The following is a 17500-nucleotide window of genomic DNA, read 5'->3' as shown; positions in this document are numbered from 1 at the left end:
CTCGATGCGAGCCAGCCTCTTCTGCTTCTCCACCTCCAGATTGTCCATCTGCTGCTTGTAGCTCAGCTCCTGCTCACGAGCCTTCGCCAGCCGCTGAAGCTCCGCCTCCTGCACACACACACACACACATTATATTGTGATGTCATACTGTGACTGACGTAAAGGTTTGACTGCAGGTGTTTGAACTCGTACCGCCTCGATCCTCTGAGCCTCGGCCTTCAGTTTGGCCTCGTTGACCGCCGCCTCTCCCTGAATACGAGCCGCCTCGGCCCGAGACTGAGCTTCAGCCTTGGCGGCGCCGGTACTCTCCACCGCAGCACTGAAACACACACGCACACGGTTCAGCAGCTGCAGTGTTTCTGTCCAGACCGACAGGTGAGGTGTGGTCAGGTGACGGTGAGGTTACCTGAGCGCCTCCAGCTCCAGCAGCTCCTTCCGGGCTTTCTCGGCCTCGGCCTGGTCGGTGATCCTCTGCCGCTCCAGCTTCCCCCGGGCCTCCTGCTCCAGACGCTCCGCCTCGTGTCTGCAGACGGAGAGGAAACATTTTTAATCTACGATGAGTGAACAAGGTTCTGGTTCTGGTTCTGATTACAGATAAAAGGAGCCATTAAAGATGGTCTGCTTTACATCCTGTTGGATAACAACTGAGTCCACTCTGTAGTCAGGTGGACTAACAGCTACCTGCAAGCTAACAGGAGCTAGAAGCTAATGCTAATCTAACGTTGACCGTTTTGCACTTTGAACGTGTTGTTTGTGACACGACGTGCTGAATAAATCACTCTGAATCCTCCGAGTGATCGATTTATTTATAGTTGTTGTGTCTGATTTATGTTCTGTAACTTGTTAAATGGACGAGAAGTTCAGGTGTTAGCAGTAGTTAGTAAAAAGCTAACAAGCTAACAGCTCCATTGACTCAGCATCTAAATCCCTTTAGCTTTACAGTTAGCTTAGTTTAGGATTAAGCTGGTGTCAGATCGAAGCTGGATGTTAGCTTTTGACGTCCTGTTATGTTCTAATGTATTTAGCGTTAGCCCGTTAATTTAGCATTAGCTTCTCGCTCATCTCAGTTAGCTCACAGCTCCTTTTAGTTTCACTTCCTGTCACCTGCTGATTCCACGTAGTTTTGGATTGGTGTGAGTTTGAGTCTCTGTTAGCTTTAAGTTAGCTTCGAGCTTTCTTTAGTTTTGTAGCAGCTTTAAATGTTAAAATCCATTTTTGTGTCATAATATTTATATAAAGTTTAACATCAGTGTGTGTTTAAAGTCAATCAGACGTCAGATGCAGGTTCAAACTACATTTAGTCCAAAAGGTTTGTAGGGAAGAAAAAAGAGGATGTTTTAATTTTGTAGCTGCAAACAGGAAGTGTGTGTGTGTGTGTGTGTGTGTGTGTGTGTGTGTGTGTGTGTGTGTGTGTGTGTGTGTGTTCGGACCGGGCCGCGGCCTCCTGGGAGTTGGTGGTGATCTCGATGGCGAGCTGGACGCTCTTCTGCAGGGCGTCTCGGGTCCTCTGGTCGATGGGCTCCACAGACTGGATGTCCACGCTGCTGATCACCAGGTTGTTCTGGTTGAAGCGCAGACTGGGCCGGACCGCCAGCTTCTCATCGAAGCCAAACACAGCTGAGCAGATGATCCGGTTCGAGTTCTACAGAACAAAAACAGATCTGAGATTAACGACCTTTACATGATTGACATCTTCAGTTTTTTACTCGTTACGTGTATTTTTACAGTTTTCAGTTCTTTTTACTGAAGAGAACCATCAGAACTCTCTCATCGCTGGTTAAGAATTTTCCACTCGACAGTTTGAACCTGACGAACCTTGTGGAAATCATCGAACTGGACCGAGGCGACGGCTCCTCGGACCCGGGAGGCGATGGCTTTACAGGCGTCTCCCACAAAGTCTGGGACTGAGAACAGAGCGGCGGCCTCGGCAGAGTTGGCCGGAGTCTTCAGATCAAAGTGCCTGAAGAGAAAGAACCAGAACATGAAGACGGGTCAGATCCAGAGACCATGATGATGACGACGATCGGCTTAATAACATGAAGCCATGAAGTTCAGTCAACAAGTCATAACCTTCATAACAGCTGATTTATGACACGATTACAGGACGAGACTGGAGTATTTTTAGCTCTTTGTTCCTTTTATAAACAAACTGTCACTAACTGAATCCACAAAGTGAGTCAGAATATTGATTTATGTTCACTGTGTCTGATATTAAACTGTTGACACAACAAGGTTTTCTCCTCTGCTGACACAAAGCAGAGTTAGCTTCTAGGTAACCTTATCTTAGCGTTAGCTTCTAGTAATATAGAGCACAATTCAAGTTCCCGTTAGCTTAGAGTTAGCTTCTGGTCTCCGTTAGCTTAGAGTTAGCTTCTGGTCTCTGTTAGCTTAGAGTTAGCTTCTGGTCTCTGTTAGCTTAGAGTTAGCTTCTGGTCTCCGTTAGCTTAGAGTTAGCTTGTCTTGAATTAGCCTCTTGTTGCTCTGAGCTCAAATGTTGTTGTAAGTTTTTAACTGATGGTTTGATTAATTTTGATGACAGATTGTAGTTTTAGTTTTTATTCTCAGAGGTTCGTCTGGACTCGGACCAGCCCAGAGCTCTGATGAGTTCCTCTAACCGGGCCTTCGTGTTGTGGCCCGGCTGACGGTGTTCTGTTACCAGTTGTAGGACAGCTGCAGCTGCAGGCGGGCGTGGTCGGCCGTCTCGATGGTGATGATGTCGGTGAAGAAGTCGGGCCCCAGCAGGAGGCAGACGGCCTTGATGACGTTGGCCCTCTTTGGTTTGTCTCCAGACAGGGACAGCATGGTGAACTGCTCGTCGGGTCCCAACATCACCATCTCTGGTCCGAACACCACCCTGCAGACGAGACAACACCACCCGGTCAGTCCGTTATCTCACCCTGCACCTCCCTCCATCAGGAGCAGGACCCCACCTGGCCTTCTTCTCTCTGTAGTCGTAGACCTGGACGGCAGCGTTGTGGGGGACTCTGTAGGACACCACCTTGGTCTTGCACCTCTCCTGGCCACTTCCTGTTCTGGTCCGGTCTGAGCGGTCGGCCAGCGGGTCGTGAGGAGTCGCCAGCAGGGCCTCGACGTTAGCCGGAAGCTCCTTCTCCCACAGCTCCTCGTCCTGAGTCAGCATGTAGGTGTGACCGATCACCGCGCGCACCTGAGAGGCAGGAACAAGGTCAGACCCAACAGAACTCAACAGTCTGGTCCTTCAACCAGCACCTGACCCGTCGGACTCGTTCTTTAACCAGCACCTGACCCGTCGGACTCGTTCTTTAACCAGCACCTGACCCGTCGGACTCGTTCTTTAACCAGCACCTGACCCGTCGGACTCGTACCTTTCCAGTTTTGATGTCTCTGACGTAGATGCCCTCGTTCTCGTCCAATGGGATGGCCTGTCTCTTCAGCACCACCTCCACCGCAGCGGGGGGGACGTACTCGAGGGGACCGCGCAGCATCCAGCGGTCTCCGGGGCGACGGAGGACGCCGCTCCTCCGCGAGCGCTTCGCTCTCTCCTCCATCAGCTCCTCCTCCTCCGCCTCCTCCTCTTCAGCATGCTGACAGAGAGAACGGGAGAGAGAGAGGTGGAGCAGGGAGAGAAGGGTTAACATGGCGATGCATTGGAGCGGAGGAGGAGGGGGAGACGGGGGAGGAGGGGGAGGAGGAGGGGGAGGAGGAGGGGGAGACGGGGGAGGAGGTGGGGGAGAGGTGCACTGAGGGGAAAAAATATGTTGCAAACAAAAGTTCAAATGGAGGACAACGTAAAGGGTGGAGGGAGGAGGAGAGGGAGGAGGAGGAGAGGGAGGAGAAGAGAGTTGGGTGTAATGGGTCATCCAGGTTCTGGAGGGAAGACAGACAGAATCATCTCACTCCTCTGGTGACATCACATCCAGCAGGAGGTCAGTGAACACGTGACGGAACCACCGAGCAGACCAGCAGAACAAAGAACCAGAGCTGACCCTGGAGACGAACCAGAACTGTTCTGCTGACTCTGACTCAGTTTGTGTCCAGTTCGACTGAAGTGTGTTTGACATCACTTAACGAGGAGATTAAACTGGTCTACTGGAGTACAGAGCTGGAGCGATCCTCTGGGTCAGAACCAGGTTTCACATGATAAAGCCAGAGTGACGCCTCCTCCTCTCCTCCTGCTCTCTGCCGTCTGTCCTCACCTCCTCGGTGTCATTGAACGCCTCCACAGCTCTCAGAACCAGCCCCTCCTCCTCCGACAGCACGTACACGTCCTGGATGCCCTGTTCAAGGTACTCGCCTGGCTGCAGGAAAAACGAGCGCTCACCCTGAGGAGGAAACGTACAAACAGGGAGTTTAATGAAACAAGATGAGAATATTAACAAGAGGAGCAAGATGGAGGCTGCTTCTGCTCACCTTCACCACCCGCTTCTTCCCCAGCTGAGGTTTCCCGTCGGGTCCGACCGGGTCCAGAATCACACAGTACTGTCTGCTGTTCAGCGTGGTCACATCCACCACCCCCACCACCTCCTCCGACACAGAGGGGATGTGAGCCTCGCTGTCTGCCATGGTGACCAGCCACTCCTCCCCCGTACGACGCTCCCGACCGCCGGCGTCCTTGAAGGCCCGCACGGCGCGGACATGGAGCGCTTTCTGAGGACCGAACCAGAACAGAACCACACGTGTAAATAATATGCGTGTTCACATCAGTCAGAGACTCAGAGGAGGACGCCGTCACCTTGTCTGTCAGGATGAACGCGTTCACGATGTCGAGGACTTCTTCATGAGCACCTGGCAGGTACGCTCCCACCTTACAGACCAGCCACTCCTCACCTGCACACACACACACACACACACACACACACACACACACACACACACACACACTTTAGTTTGATGTATTTGAGGTTTGAGAGACTCAACAATCAACTGTCTTTGTGGTGCGTTCAGGAACAGCTGGGACAAATCCTACTGATTCTACCTTTAACTTTAATAGTCTTTGAGTTCTGAACGTCTCCTGGAGGACAGACTGAGACTCCTGTGACTTTAAACTACGACTGGACTCGTCGGTACCTGTGACCCGGCGGACTCCTCCTCGGTCCACTCCTTCCTTGCGAGCTCTCAGTCTGATGGCCTGGTTCTCTCGGATCACTGTGGCCTTGATGGTCTCCAGAACCGCCACTTCCTTCTTGGGGATGTAGGTCCCTGCAACACAAACACGTCTTTACACACGTCTGAAATCCGTCAGCAGGTGTGATCGGACACGTTCAGAGTTAAAGGAACAGTTCACCCAACAGTGAACTGTTCCTTTAACACAGTTAACTGTTGATTCAGTTTGTTTTAAAGTCGCTCCGATGACGCTCTGTTTCTACCTGGTCCTTCAAACAGCCACTCGTCTCCAGCGACTCTCTTCTCTCCTCCGTCCTCCTCGAAGTCCAGCAGAGCCTGAAGACGCAGCGCCGTGTCGGGATACACGATCTGCAGCGGCGTCACGTCCTGAACCACAAACAGCGTGTGAGAGAAACACAACGACACACTGTCAAGATTTAGTTTCTCATGTGATGTGACAGTGAGCTCTAAGACTCGGTTTCTCTCAGACCTGCTGGATCTCCTCTCCGGGGTACAGGGGGAACGGGTCCCGGGTCAGGCGGATCTCCAGGTCGGCGTGGCGGAGCTTAGCCTGACCGGATTCATCAAAGAGGACCTGGTTGCCATCATCACGGGCCACGGGGTTCAGGACCACGCAGTAGTGACGCGGCGGCACCATGATCATACGAACCGGAGCGAAGAGCACCCTGAGGACCGGAAACAGGAAACAGGTCACATGACTCGTTACAGACTCCATTTTGTCCTGAGTCAGCTCTCGCTCTCATCAAGTCAATCACAGACGACAAACGAGTCCTTCAGCAGTAACGTCTGTTAGCATGTTAGCATAATGCTAACATACAAGTAACATGCTAAGCTTAAATGTAGTCGCCTACAGAGTTAGCATGTGAAGCTAACAGGCTAACACTTCTTACATCATCTGAACAACATGTTCACTTGGATTCATGTGTCGTTACTGTGAACGTGTGCTTTAACATGTGATGCATTCAAGTGTCCTATCTGAGAGAAACAGTGAATGTATCCGGCCTAATCAATAATGAAATCAATACTCAGTCACCAGATCAGCTGACAGTGTCTTCTCTTTAAATACCACCAAGATCCTGATCAGTTAATCAATATACTCACATCTGTACTGAGTGTGTGTGTGTGTGTGTGTGTGTGTGTGTGTGTGTGTGTGTGAGAATGCTAATGTTAGCTAACAGGTATGTGTGTGATGCTCTGACCTCTCATTGTCCTGGCGGATGTAGGTGAGCGGTCCGATCTCCACCCGGGCGATGTTGGTGTTCTGGTCCAGCACATGGATGTAGTGATGGGGCGGGATCCGGATGATTGACGCGTCCACCAGCCCCTCAGACTCCTGTCCGCGGCTTCCTCCCTTCTTAGACATGATGAGACACTAAACTGTGCAGAGAGACGAGTGATGATTAATATAACAAGATTACTTTAACTCAAGCAGCACTGATGTCATCAGTTATCGTTTGTGGAAGGAGGCAGGTTATATAAGAGGTTTTTATTTTTAAATCATGGAACATGTATTAAGTAATCAGATTACTGCTTATTTTTTGTGGTGGAAGAATTTAGCTTGTGAGGATTTGAAACTCAGTTCAGCTGCTTTTATCATCGTCTTTAATCTTTAAACTGAATCAAATCATAACATTTGCCAAATTAACAAGAAGGTCCAAATAATGCAGAAGAGTCAGAGACAGAGTTTCACAGAGTTTATAAAGTGTCTCCAACTCAACAACTCCTTAAATTAGCTGATTTGTTAAGGGAGTCTGGTGAGGTTGTGGATGACAGTTGGCTTCATATATTACCTTTAATGCTGAATTTACAACAAGGACACAATGACTTACAATCTGTCACAGACACAGTTTCACTACGTTATAAAGTTTGTTTCAACTCAACAACTCTTAAAATCACTACATTTGTTAATGGAGTCTGGTGATGTTGTGTTACTGGTTCAATAGTTGGATCAGTTCAAACAGACAGTGACAGGTTAACTAACATGTCATTAACATCACAGTGAACCACATGCAAATCAGACTTTGTCCCCGTGGAGAAAGTCACCAGACTCCCTTAACAAATGTGTCAGTTTAGTGAGTTGTTGAGTTGGAGACACTTTATAAACTCTGTGAAACTCTGTCTCTGACTCATTCTGCATTATTTGGACCTTCTTGTTGATTCTGCAAATGTACATGAACTTCTTTCTGTCTTTGAGTAGAAACATGGAGTCCGTTGGTACCAGTGATGTTAATTTGCATATAGATTCAGGGAATGAGATCTGATCAGTCGTCAGGTGAACGCAGCTGTGAACTCTGAGCTGAAGGAATAAAACTCTAAAGTTTAAACTGTGAACTCGTCCTGAACGTTTGAAGATGAACGACTTCTTATTCAGTCCTGAATGTAGTCAAACACTCAGCTCAGGTATGAAGGCGACACACCTACTACACAAAGTACAAAGATTACAACATGAAGAATGGACTTCTGTCTGTCACACACACACACACACACACAAACACACACAGTGTTCAGTAGCTTAGAAACAGAAGACTGAGGAATGTAACTGAGTATATTTACTCAGGTGCAGCTTCCTCTGGAGCCACCACAGGTTTTATACTACTTTAACTTAAACAAGGAAAACTGGTGAAGTTACAGTTCAAATGTGAGACGTTTGTATAAAAGTGTGTCTTTGTTCTGAAGTTTATAACATGACACTGATCAGAGTTACACATTTAGACTCATGTTTCATACATGGAGGTGTGACAGAGACTTCAGGTGCAGAACATGTCAGAGTCCTGCAGTGTGAGCTGGGAGCGGCCGACATGTTTCTTTATGGGGCTGATTGTTCAGGACAAAGTGCAGCAGCAGCAGCAGCAGCAGCAGCATCAGACCGCCTGGACTGGTTTATCACTGCACACATGTGAACATGATCAATGTGTTGATCAGTCACTCCCAGCTCACTGTACAAACACATCCATCCTCAGCAGGCCTCACATACTGGAGCTAATCTGGTTACTGATGAGTCAACTTCCTGGTTGTACCACTGGACACCCTGACAACGTATTGCATGGAGAAGAAAACAAAACAGAACTCCCATTATAAACCCAACGAATTTAAAGTCATCACCATGGTGAGCGCTGTGTTCACAACATCCAATATCGATGGACGCATTTATGGAATTAAAAGGAATCTGTGTCGAGTTCGGCGTAGATTAATAAACCCAGTGTGCCATCACTGTCAGTCGTAGTTTCAGAACAGGATTAATTATCACTGTTATAACCGCTCTGATCCGCCGTGACGCAGGCAGAATATGACTGACAGAACCAGACAAACAGTTGTTAAAGCTGAGCTCCTGTTGAAGTGAGTCCTCACTGCTCGATCACACATGCACCGATTTAAAGTTCAGCTCCGACTCGTTCACGGGACACATAAAGATAAATTACATGGTGCAGGGGTATTTACGGATAATGAGGAAGTGTTAATTTAGGAGTTTTTCCAGTGGAGTTCTGCGAGGTGGAAGTAGTTCCTGGTTCTTACCTGGGCTCAGCAGCGGTGTGCAGCAGGCAGCTCGGCGGGTCCACACTCACACTGACGGGGAACAAACTGATGAAGCTCACGCAGAAAGCAGGAAAGTCCTGACAACAGCTGGACGGTGATTTGGTGGGCGTGGCTGCTGGATGTGCTGTGATCCCGGAAAAGAGTCAAGAGTCACGTGGTTTACCGACTTGTGCTGCTGCAGAGCTGCTACGTCACAGTCAGCTGGTCCGAGTCTGCAGGTGCTGAGAACACAAACACTTTGATCAGGTTTTAATCCTCAATGTATGTGAAACTGTGTGCTGACGTCAGAGCGACCTTTTAAAAGTGCTGAAACTCTGACGTTACAGAAACTTCTGACGTTTTGACCCAGAGACAATGACGCCATCTGCTGGTCTCATGTTGTATTTGTATTAAAGGAGGCAACAGTTTAGAAATGAATGAATTATGATTAAAATCCTGATGACAAAGTTTGTATTTCATTGTGCAGTAATAAAAAACTTAAAACAACAAGTCTGATGAAATTATCACATAAAATCAAAACAAGTCTGAAACATTTTATTCTGACAGATTTAACAATCAGGTCTGAATTTATTCTTTAGTCCCATCTAAGAAAAGTTTTTTTTTTTTTTAAAGATAATTGTGATTGAACAGCAAAAGTGTTAGAAATAACAACCTAAACATTAATAATCATCATCTGCTCCGAGAGTTTAATCTACAGGAACACAGAGAGGACAAAAGACTTTAAGACTTAACAGTTGAAAAAAATTAAACATGTAAGATTCTTATTTGGGACTGATCAGAATATTATGTCACTGACCTCCTCATGTAGTTCCCATGGACCCTGATCGACTCAGAATCAGAATCAGATCAGAACTCCTTTATCGGTCCTGCAAACAGTGATATCTGAGTGCCACAGCAGCCTGAGGACAGTTCACTTTAACAATAAAGAACAATAATAGTACAAAATAAACAATATAATAAAAAGGTAAGAAATAGATTCTTATATACATAATATGTACAAGTGCCCCGCCCCTTTCTGTGACATCACCCCCATGAGGTCCTCAATCAAATTTAATTTCATTAATTACATAACAGTTGAGCTGAGGTGCCCAGATTACCTGAATTCACCTGATTACAATATTAAAGTAATGTAACTTGATTACATTCCGTTAGTATTGGAATAATAACAAATAAACACAAGAGAAATGAAATATCTGACGAATCCAGGTGGTGCGCGCCAAAAGGGGCGGTCTCGCTCGTTTCCCGTGTGAACTTAGAGCATTTCCCTCCAAAACCTTAGATGACCTTAAACCTGAGACTTCACACATCTGCTAACTCTGAGTGAAATATCTCAACAACCGCTAGATACACAGTAAAAGTACTTCATATCATGCATGCAAGTCTAGGAAGTACTAAATTCAGCAGTACATGAATCTTGGACAACTTATGGAAACAATGTTGTTTTTTTTGTCTTTTTTTTCTCACGTCGTCCTTTACTTTGAAATCTGGAAGGATACCTTCATGATACCTTCAGTTTATTACCGGGAATAATAACTGTAAAAGTGTGGTATGTTTCATGGGTCTGATGTGAGACTGCAGTCTGACCCACAGTCACTACCAGCAGCTCTGCAGAGCGGTTGTCAAACCTGGAGGGACTGTGTCAAGCAGGCGCCACCTACTGGACATTAGGATCGATGTCAGAACCATGTGACCGTTCCAACACAAATATAATGTGATAAAATATTAAAAACATTTTCTTATTTATGACTGATCAGAATATTTGTCACTGACCTCCTCATGCAGTTCATGATTGGATGGATCGTGATTGACTCAGAATCAGAATCAGAACTCCTTCATTGGTTCTGCTAACAGGGATATTTGTGTGTCACAGCAACTTCAGGACAGTTTAATTTAACAATAAACAATAATGATACTGAGCTTTTTTTTTTCTTTTTTCTTTTTTTTTTTAACCCTATTAGTAATCGTTAACCTGTGTTGTGTCTCTTAATATTTGATTTAATTTCATTTTACCTTCTATTCAAAATACAGATTAGGAGAATCGAGGAAACGGGGAGCAGTAAAGGACCCCACACCTGGATTCAACCTGGGGCGAAAACAAACAATCCACATTTGACACACCTGAGGGGTGTACTGCGAAGCCAGTTTAGTGGGTTAGCGAGGTATGTTGAGTCTAAAGCCAGGCTTCCCTGTACTACAAAGGTGGCTCTCTTTTAACCCGGCTAGATCACCATGGTAACTTATGCTTAGCTCATAACCTGGTCCCGACCAGGTTATGTTCAGAGTTTCAGCTTAAAATCGGCTATAAAAGCGCCGCTGTTTCACTGTGTAACTCATTCAGAGATGGCGTCACCATTCATTGAGAACCCGGTGGACCTGGGAGCAAGAATAATTCGGGCAGCACTACGACGTGAGCAGCTTCTTCGAGGTCGCGCTGATCCGCAGGCATTTCTTGATGAAATTCTCTATGAGCGATATAGATTTTCAGCCGAGGGAATACGGTACATTTGCTCACTTATTGAGCGTCAGGAATGCCACTCGAAGTAGCTGTGCGCTCACTGTCGGGCAAACTGTTTGTGTAGCCCTTCGTTTTTTCGCCACGGGAACCTTTTTACATTCAGTTGGTGATGCAGAAAATCTGAGCAAGAACCCACACTGACAAAATGATGGGGCAGCTTGGCTACATACCACTTTGAATGATGTTTTTGTATTTGGCTCTAACTTGCTGCCATGTCCGACTGCTGCTTCCACATCTTAATAAAATGCAATATGAAATATTAATTAGGCCAACCTAGTATTTATTTGTTACAGATAATGAGTAAAGTTAATTATTTCTTTTATGTGGCCATGAATAAACTGATGAACTGATCAATGTTTCACCCGTTGTAGGGCAGTGTACGCCCAAACACAAATCTTACAGGCTTGAGCTATTTTCACTGTCAGAAAGCTCTTTATTGTCATTGTACAGGGACAGTAGCTACATTTGCTTATTCATCCCGACACAGTGATACAAAAAAAAACACTGATCATTTATAGCCTACGCACTCAGCCTCGCTTTCAATAAAACACACACACGCATTCTATAACTGAGATCAGTAAAATGTGAAAACAATATAGACATCATCCAGAAATTAAAAAAGATAGTTGTTGCTTCAGTTTATTTATTTTTTAAATGGATAAGGGTTAATATGTAAAAGTTGCACAATGTTGAGCTTTCAGAAATGAAAACACTAAGGGCTTAATATAATATTGATCATAATATTAATCATTGTTAACTTACGCATTTACACGGTCAGCAATTTTCTGCCAGCAGCCCTCCCTCGCTCTATTGGCGGCGACAGTGTTACTTTTTGCCGTGATGGTTTCTTTGAATTCTTCATAGCCTTGCATAATAAGAATCTGCTCATCTTGAGTAAAATATGTGGCCCGGGATCGATCCATTTTCGCACGGAAGTAGAATAATATGACGTCAAACGCCCCCTTTTATGTGTACGCGCGCAGAGCACAAAGCAGAGAACCGGACTTGACAAAGCAAGTTGATAACCACCGTCGCAGTACCGTTTAACTCTGTTTGTGGACTTGGGGCTTTGTTGAGCTGCATCATGAGCACAAAGCCTGGCTATGTTGAGCCCCCTTCGCAGTACAGGCCTCTGTTCTACCACCTGAGCTAACATACAGATAATCCTCCTGTTAGTAAAAAGTAGTAAAGTGAGTCCCGCCCACAGATTTTCTGACGAATCCAGGTGGTGCACGCCAAAAGGGGCGGTCTCGTTCGTTTCCCGCGTGAAGGTAGTGCATTTCCCTCCAAAACTTAGATTCCTATAATAATGGCTGACTGATCGTCACTCTGGTTCCAGCGGCTCTTCTCTGACGACACGAACACGGTCAGTAAACTGTTCTGTATGAGTTTGCTTTATGTGTCCAGTTACCTGCACAGTACAGGTGTATATGTCTGTGTGGGAGCTGTACAGATCAGTTATTACCTGCAGATCTCAGGTAATGAGCCCAGGTGATGTTCCTTCATATATCAGCGAGCTCCACATAATAACTACCTTCATGCGCTGTCTAAGCCCGGTAAGTTCTACATATGTGCGGGTTAAAGGGAGCCAGCCTCCCTCTCATGTTGGTCAGATTTGTTTTAGCCTTAAATGTTTCTGAAATAACTCTGAACACGAAGCTGAAGACGTCTCAGTTATCTGTTAAGTGTTGAGGTAAATTCGGCTGGAACATAATCCTTTAATTACATCCGCGATGGACGTTATGTTTTGCTCGGTGCACCAAACTCCATTGTGATTTTGGCCGTTTTTCTCTGCCGTGTTTATTACATGAATAATGCACAGCTAATTAAATTTAGGTCACTTTCTCAAAACACGTCTGTAGTTTTGGTAAAAATCGGCTTGAAGTCTGGTTAGCTAACGTTTGCTGGTCAGTGTGAGTGAGTGGTTATGTTATGCTATGTTAGCTAGCTGACTGTAAAGTTGTTGGAGATGCACTGCACGGTTTGGAAACACGTTAGCAGCGGCTCAGCTGCCTTTATTAACTAAAGACACTATAACGAGCTTATAGAGACGTCTGAGTCATTTCATCGTCTTGTTTTTAGAGACAGGTTTGCATGTTGGCTAACGTGTGTGTCTGTTAGACAGTGTTAGCATGACGCCATTATCCTGCTGTGTAATGTTAACTTGTTAACTAGCATCGTTACAGTACAGTTAGCTAAAAGGCTCCATGTGTTGTGTTGTGTATTGTAATAATGTCTGTTAGTTTGTCAGCATCTAGAAGGTCATTTGAGCCGCTAAAGTAGTTTAACGCACAATATGCAGCCTCATTGTAGCTGCACAGATGGTATTCAATGTGTTTGTCTCAGTTCTGGATTAAAGTGTTATTTAAATCACTGCACTGACTCCCTGTGTGTCAAAAGATAGACTTTAAAATCATATTACTTGTGTATAAAGCACTAAATGTTCTCAGGACTTAATACATTTGGTTTATCTTTAAAAAACACATTTATTAAATCAGATTTCACAGAGTAGAGTGATGTGATACTCCTGAAGTGATGTCATGCACATGGTTACAGACTGCTATATCATTCTTTATTATCAAATTATGATCCTGTAACAAATCACCTTTTTGCTGTGTGTGTCTGTAATCTGCTATAATCTTTTTCCCTGTTACAATCAGAATATATATACGCACACACACACGCGTAGTCATCATGTTGTATTAAAGTACTTCCTCCTCTCTCCAGGTGAACAGTGGGACTTGTCTTCAGCTTCAGGTGGAACAGCTCTGACCTGTACGGTGATCAGACCCAGAGAGGAGAGACACCTGGTCCAACAAGGTCAGTGCAATGGAGGTGCAAAAATTAAAGGCAGAAAGTGTGAGATTTGTCAGTTGCTGTTCATTAATACTCTAAAATCAGTAAATGATTCTAGAAGATAGTCTAGTCTCATTCACAGGTCGTTGAATACCGACAGTTTGTGTTGGGAGAAGCCACTACAGTGCCACTGTTGGGACACTAGTCTCTCTCCCTCATTTTCTGTTTGTCTTTTAAAAAACTAATTAAAAAGGCAAACAAGTGATGTACAAGTAACTTCAGTGGGAAATAAAAGAAGGAAGTAAAAGTAGTATTTTAAATGGGTTTTACGAAATGCTATAATGTTGGCAACTGAGAGGAAATATAAACAGTATGTCTGTGTAGAACGCCTGCATTTATTTGGTCTCATTTATAATATAAATGATATAATCATATTTCATTTAACATGTATATCTTCACTGTTCAGCCACAACATTAAAACAACTGACTAGTGAAGTGAGCATTGATCATCTTGTTACAATCAAATGTTCTGCTGGGAAACTTTGAGTTCTGTCATTTCTGTGGATCCTCTTTGACAAACACCACCCACCCAAACACCGTTCAGACCAACTACACCTCCTCATGGCAAAGAACTCAAGGTCTCAAACTGGCCTCCTCATTCTCCAGATCCCAATCCAGCTGAGCATCTATAGGCTGCATCAGAACCAACTCCCATCCATGTTGGGGCCCCCATGGATCGTTCTTGGCTCTGACTGCATCCAGTGGAAGCTCAGTTGGATTGAGATCTGGGGAATCTGGAGGCCAGGTTGACACCATGAGCTCTTTCCCACATTCCTCGGGTCGTTCCTGAGCAGTTTTTGCAATGTTGCAGGCGCGTTGTCCTGCTGGGGGGGCACTGCCATCAAGGAGTGCTGCTGCCATGAGGGGGTGTACTCGGTCTGCAGCTGTGTTTGGGTGACTGGTGTTTGTCAAAGAGACATCCACATGAATGCTAGGACTCATGGTTTCACAACAGAACATGACATTGGAACACTATGATGAATGTTATTTATTTCACCTGTCACTGGTTCTAATGTTGTCGCTCTCAGTGTATACACATGTTAAATACTTTATGAATTAGATAAAATAAATGCATTTATGTATTTTATGCTATGCACTGTAACCAGACTTGTTTATATTTCCTCTCAGTAAAACAAAACCTGTTTAAAATACTTCTACTTCCTTTGAACCCTGTGGGTTTTGAGCTGGGGCTTTTTAAATGGACAGCTTCATTAATGTAGATTCAACATTAACATAAGCCTCAGCCTAATCGCCCAGCAGGCCACTAATAAGGATCGTATTCCGTTTCTGATGTGCAACTGTGCGGTAGTGAAGTTTTTGGTTTAGAAGCGGTTCTTGTGGTCTCATTCATTGTAGAGGTGCAGCAGACTGAGCTACAAACACCAGCAGAATGACTGGAGACATGTTAATTTCTGTCAGCCTGTGTAAGGTTTCTCTTGAGCGGTTTTTAGTTTGTCTACGTCCTTCTGAGTGTATAAACTATGTTGAGCAGAGCTTGGTGTTAACATTGCTGTTCTTATTGGTGGTAGAAGTGCAGTGAATTGAGAGCTACAACACCAGCAGAACTGAGCACAGACGTGTTGTTTTGGAGGCCTCGTTGTATAGAGCTGTTTAGGGACAAAAGTTCAGTGACAGTAATATAGTTGTTAGTGGTCTGCCAGGCAAACCTGGTGTTATTATTGTATGTTACAGGTTAACTTTACCGGACTTCAGCTATCTTCAATGGCAAATGCCCGAGTGCTGTCCATCGGAGCTGTAAGCTGTGTTTTCTATGAATGGCAGTAGTCAGGCCTTTGATCAGCTGCTGGTATTGGTAGTAGTGTATCCTACGAGCCCTTGTGCCATCCCGCCAACTTACAGGCCCCTGTTGTTACACACCTATGGTATGGTAGAATCGTGCACAAAGTGTACGTGTTTAGTTGGGCCTCGTGCCTGGCTAGGGACATGCTCAGGGCCACGGTAAAAGCTCGCCTGACGCCATCAAAGCGGCTCCGGTCTCTGCCCTCATCTGTCCATGCCGATCTCACTCGCGAGTTCAGTGTGTATGGACGTGATGCCTTTGCTTGAAGATAATGTTGAACTCTGTGATAAAACAAAATAAAAAAAAAAAATTGCAGGAATTCAATTACTTTGCAACTGTGTGTAACAGCATCCTGCTTGATAACACCATGCAGAGATCATTACAAAGCTGTTACAGGGGCCCTCTGCCTCACTGCCCAGCAGACCACTAATAACGATCTGATTGTGTTGTGGTGACGATTTTTGTTTGGAAGCAGTTGTTGTGGTCATGTTCATGGTAGAAGTGCAGAGAACTGATAGCTACAAACAGCTTGAGCAGTTGTGAGTTCGTCTGCGTCCTTCTGAGTGTATTGAAGGTTGTTTTCAGTTCAGGTACATCTCCACTGGAGTGCGCAAATGTGAGATCAGAGAGTGCTTGATAAGCTTTATGAAGCCTTTGAAGTTGTTGTTTTGCTGGAGAAACATCATGGTATAAAGATTTTCAGGCCAACAGTGTTAGCTAAACAATGTTGAGCGCAGTAAGCTACGACAGCCATTTAACCATCGTAGAGTTCTAGGCACATAGGTTCAGTAACAGCGATCCAGTTGTTAGTGTTCTGCCAGGCAAACGTAGTTATCAGGCTCGTGTGAACCGACCAACCAGAGCAGACTGAGGCCCCGCCTCAAAACCCACAGGATTTAAGGAATGTTTTTACAGCTACTGGATAAACACAAATATATATATATAGATATAGATATAGATATAGATAGATATAGATATGTATATGTAATCCAGAAATAAAATGTATATGAAAATACAAGTGCGTTATTTGACGACCTGAGAATGAGACTCAAAAATCAGCTGTTTTTCTACAGAATTGCTTTATGAGTATACCGACGTCACGCAATGAATCTATTGATTAATTATTGTCCTCACATTTCCTCTCCGAGGCCTCAACTTTCTGCTTTTAAATTAAAAACAAAATTTTTGCTAAATATGTAATGTATTTAGCATGTATGTCTTCACTGTTCAGTCGAAACATTAAAACAACTGACAAGTGAAGTGAGCATTGATCATCTTGTTACAATCAAATGTTCTGCTGGGAAACTTTGAGTTCTGTCATTTCTGTGGAGCCTCTTTGACAAACACCACCCACCCAAACACCGTTCAGACCAACTACACCCCCTCATGGCAAAGAACCCAAGGTGTCAAACTGGCCTCCTCATTCTCCAGATCCCAATCCAGCTGAGCATCTATTGGATCCGTCAGAACCAACTCCCATCCATGTTGGGGCCCCCGTGGATCGTTCTTGGCTCTGACTGCATCCAGTGGAAGCTCAGCTGGATTGAGATCTGGGGAATCTGGAGGCCAGGTTGACACCTTGAGTTCTTTCCCACGTTCCTCGGGTCGTTCCTGAGCAGTTTTTGCAGCGTTGCAGGCGCGTTGTCCTGCTGGGGGGCACTGCCATCAAGGAATGCTGCTGCCATGAGGGG

At 45.1% G+C, this 17500-nt stretch overlaps 1 protein-coding gene across 1 annotated transcript in view; it reads right to left on the bottom strand.

The window, feature by feature from the left end:
- The window catches only part of mvp (major vault protein), a 10277-nt gene extending 1500 nt beyond the window's left edge, over positions 1 to 8777 (bottom strand). Inside the window, exons 1-16 of the mRNA XM_030410805.1 lie at positions 8617 to 8777; positions 6303 to 6480; positions 5573 to 5768; positions 5346 to 5469; positions 5047 to 5178; positions 4712 to 4806; positions 4390 to 4626; positions 4176 to 4301; positions 3345 to 3563; positions 2931 to 3166; positions 2657 to 2854; positions 1816 to 1960; positions 1431 to 1642; positions 407 to 523; positions 193 to 319; positions 1 to 108 (exon numbers count right to left, since the gene is read on the bottom strand). The exon at positions 1 to 108 is cut by the window's left edge and continues 81 nt beyond it. Of these exons, the coding sequence (XP_030266665.1) occupies positions 1 to 108; positions 193 to 319; positions 407 to 523; positions 1431 to 1642; positions 1816 to 1960; positions 2657 to 2854; positions 2931 to 3166; positions 3345 to 3563; positions 4176 to 4301; positions 4390 to 4626; positions 4712 to 4806; positions 5047 to 5178; positions 5346 to 5469; positions 5573 to 5768; positions 6303 to 6466 (2436 nt within the window). The 5' untranslated portion in view covers positions 6467 to 6480; positions 8617 to 8777. The remainder of the gene's footprint in view (positions 109 to 192; positions 320 to 406; positions 524 to 1430; positions 1643 to 1815; positions 1961 to 2656; positions 2855 to 2930; positions 3167 to 3344; positions 3564 to 4175; positions 4302 to 4389; positions 4627 to 4711; positions 4807 to 5046; positions 5179 to 5345; positions 5470 to 5572; positions 5769 to 6302; positions 6481 to 8616) is intronic.
- Between the last annotated feature and the right edge of the window lie 8723 nt (positions 8778 to 17500).

The sequence above is a fragment of the Sparus aurata genome, unplaced genomic scaffold (assembly GCF_900880675.1).
Source record: "Sparus aurata unplaced genomic scaffold, fSpaAur1.1, whole genome shotgun sequence".
Classification (NCBI taxonomy): domain Eukaryota; kingdom Metazoa; phylum Chordata; class Actinopteri; order Spariformes; family Sparidae; genus Sparus; species Sparus aurata.
The sequence above is the reverse complement of the archived record's forward strand: the minus strand, read 5'-3'. Positions and strand labels throughout refer to the sequence as shown.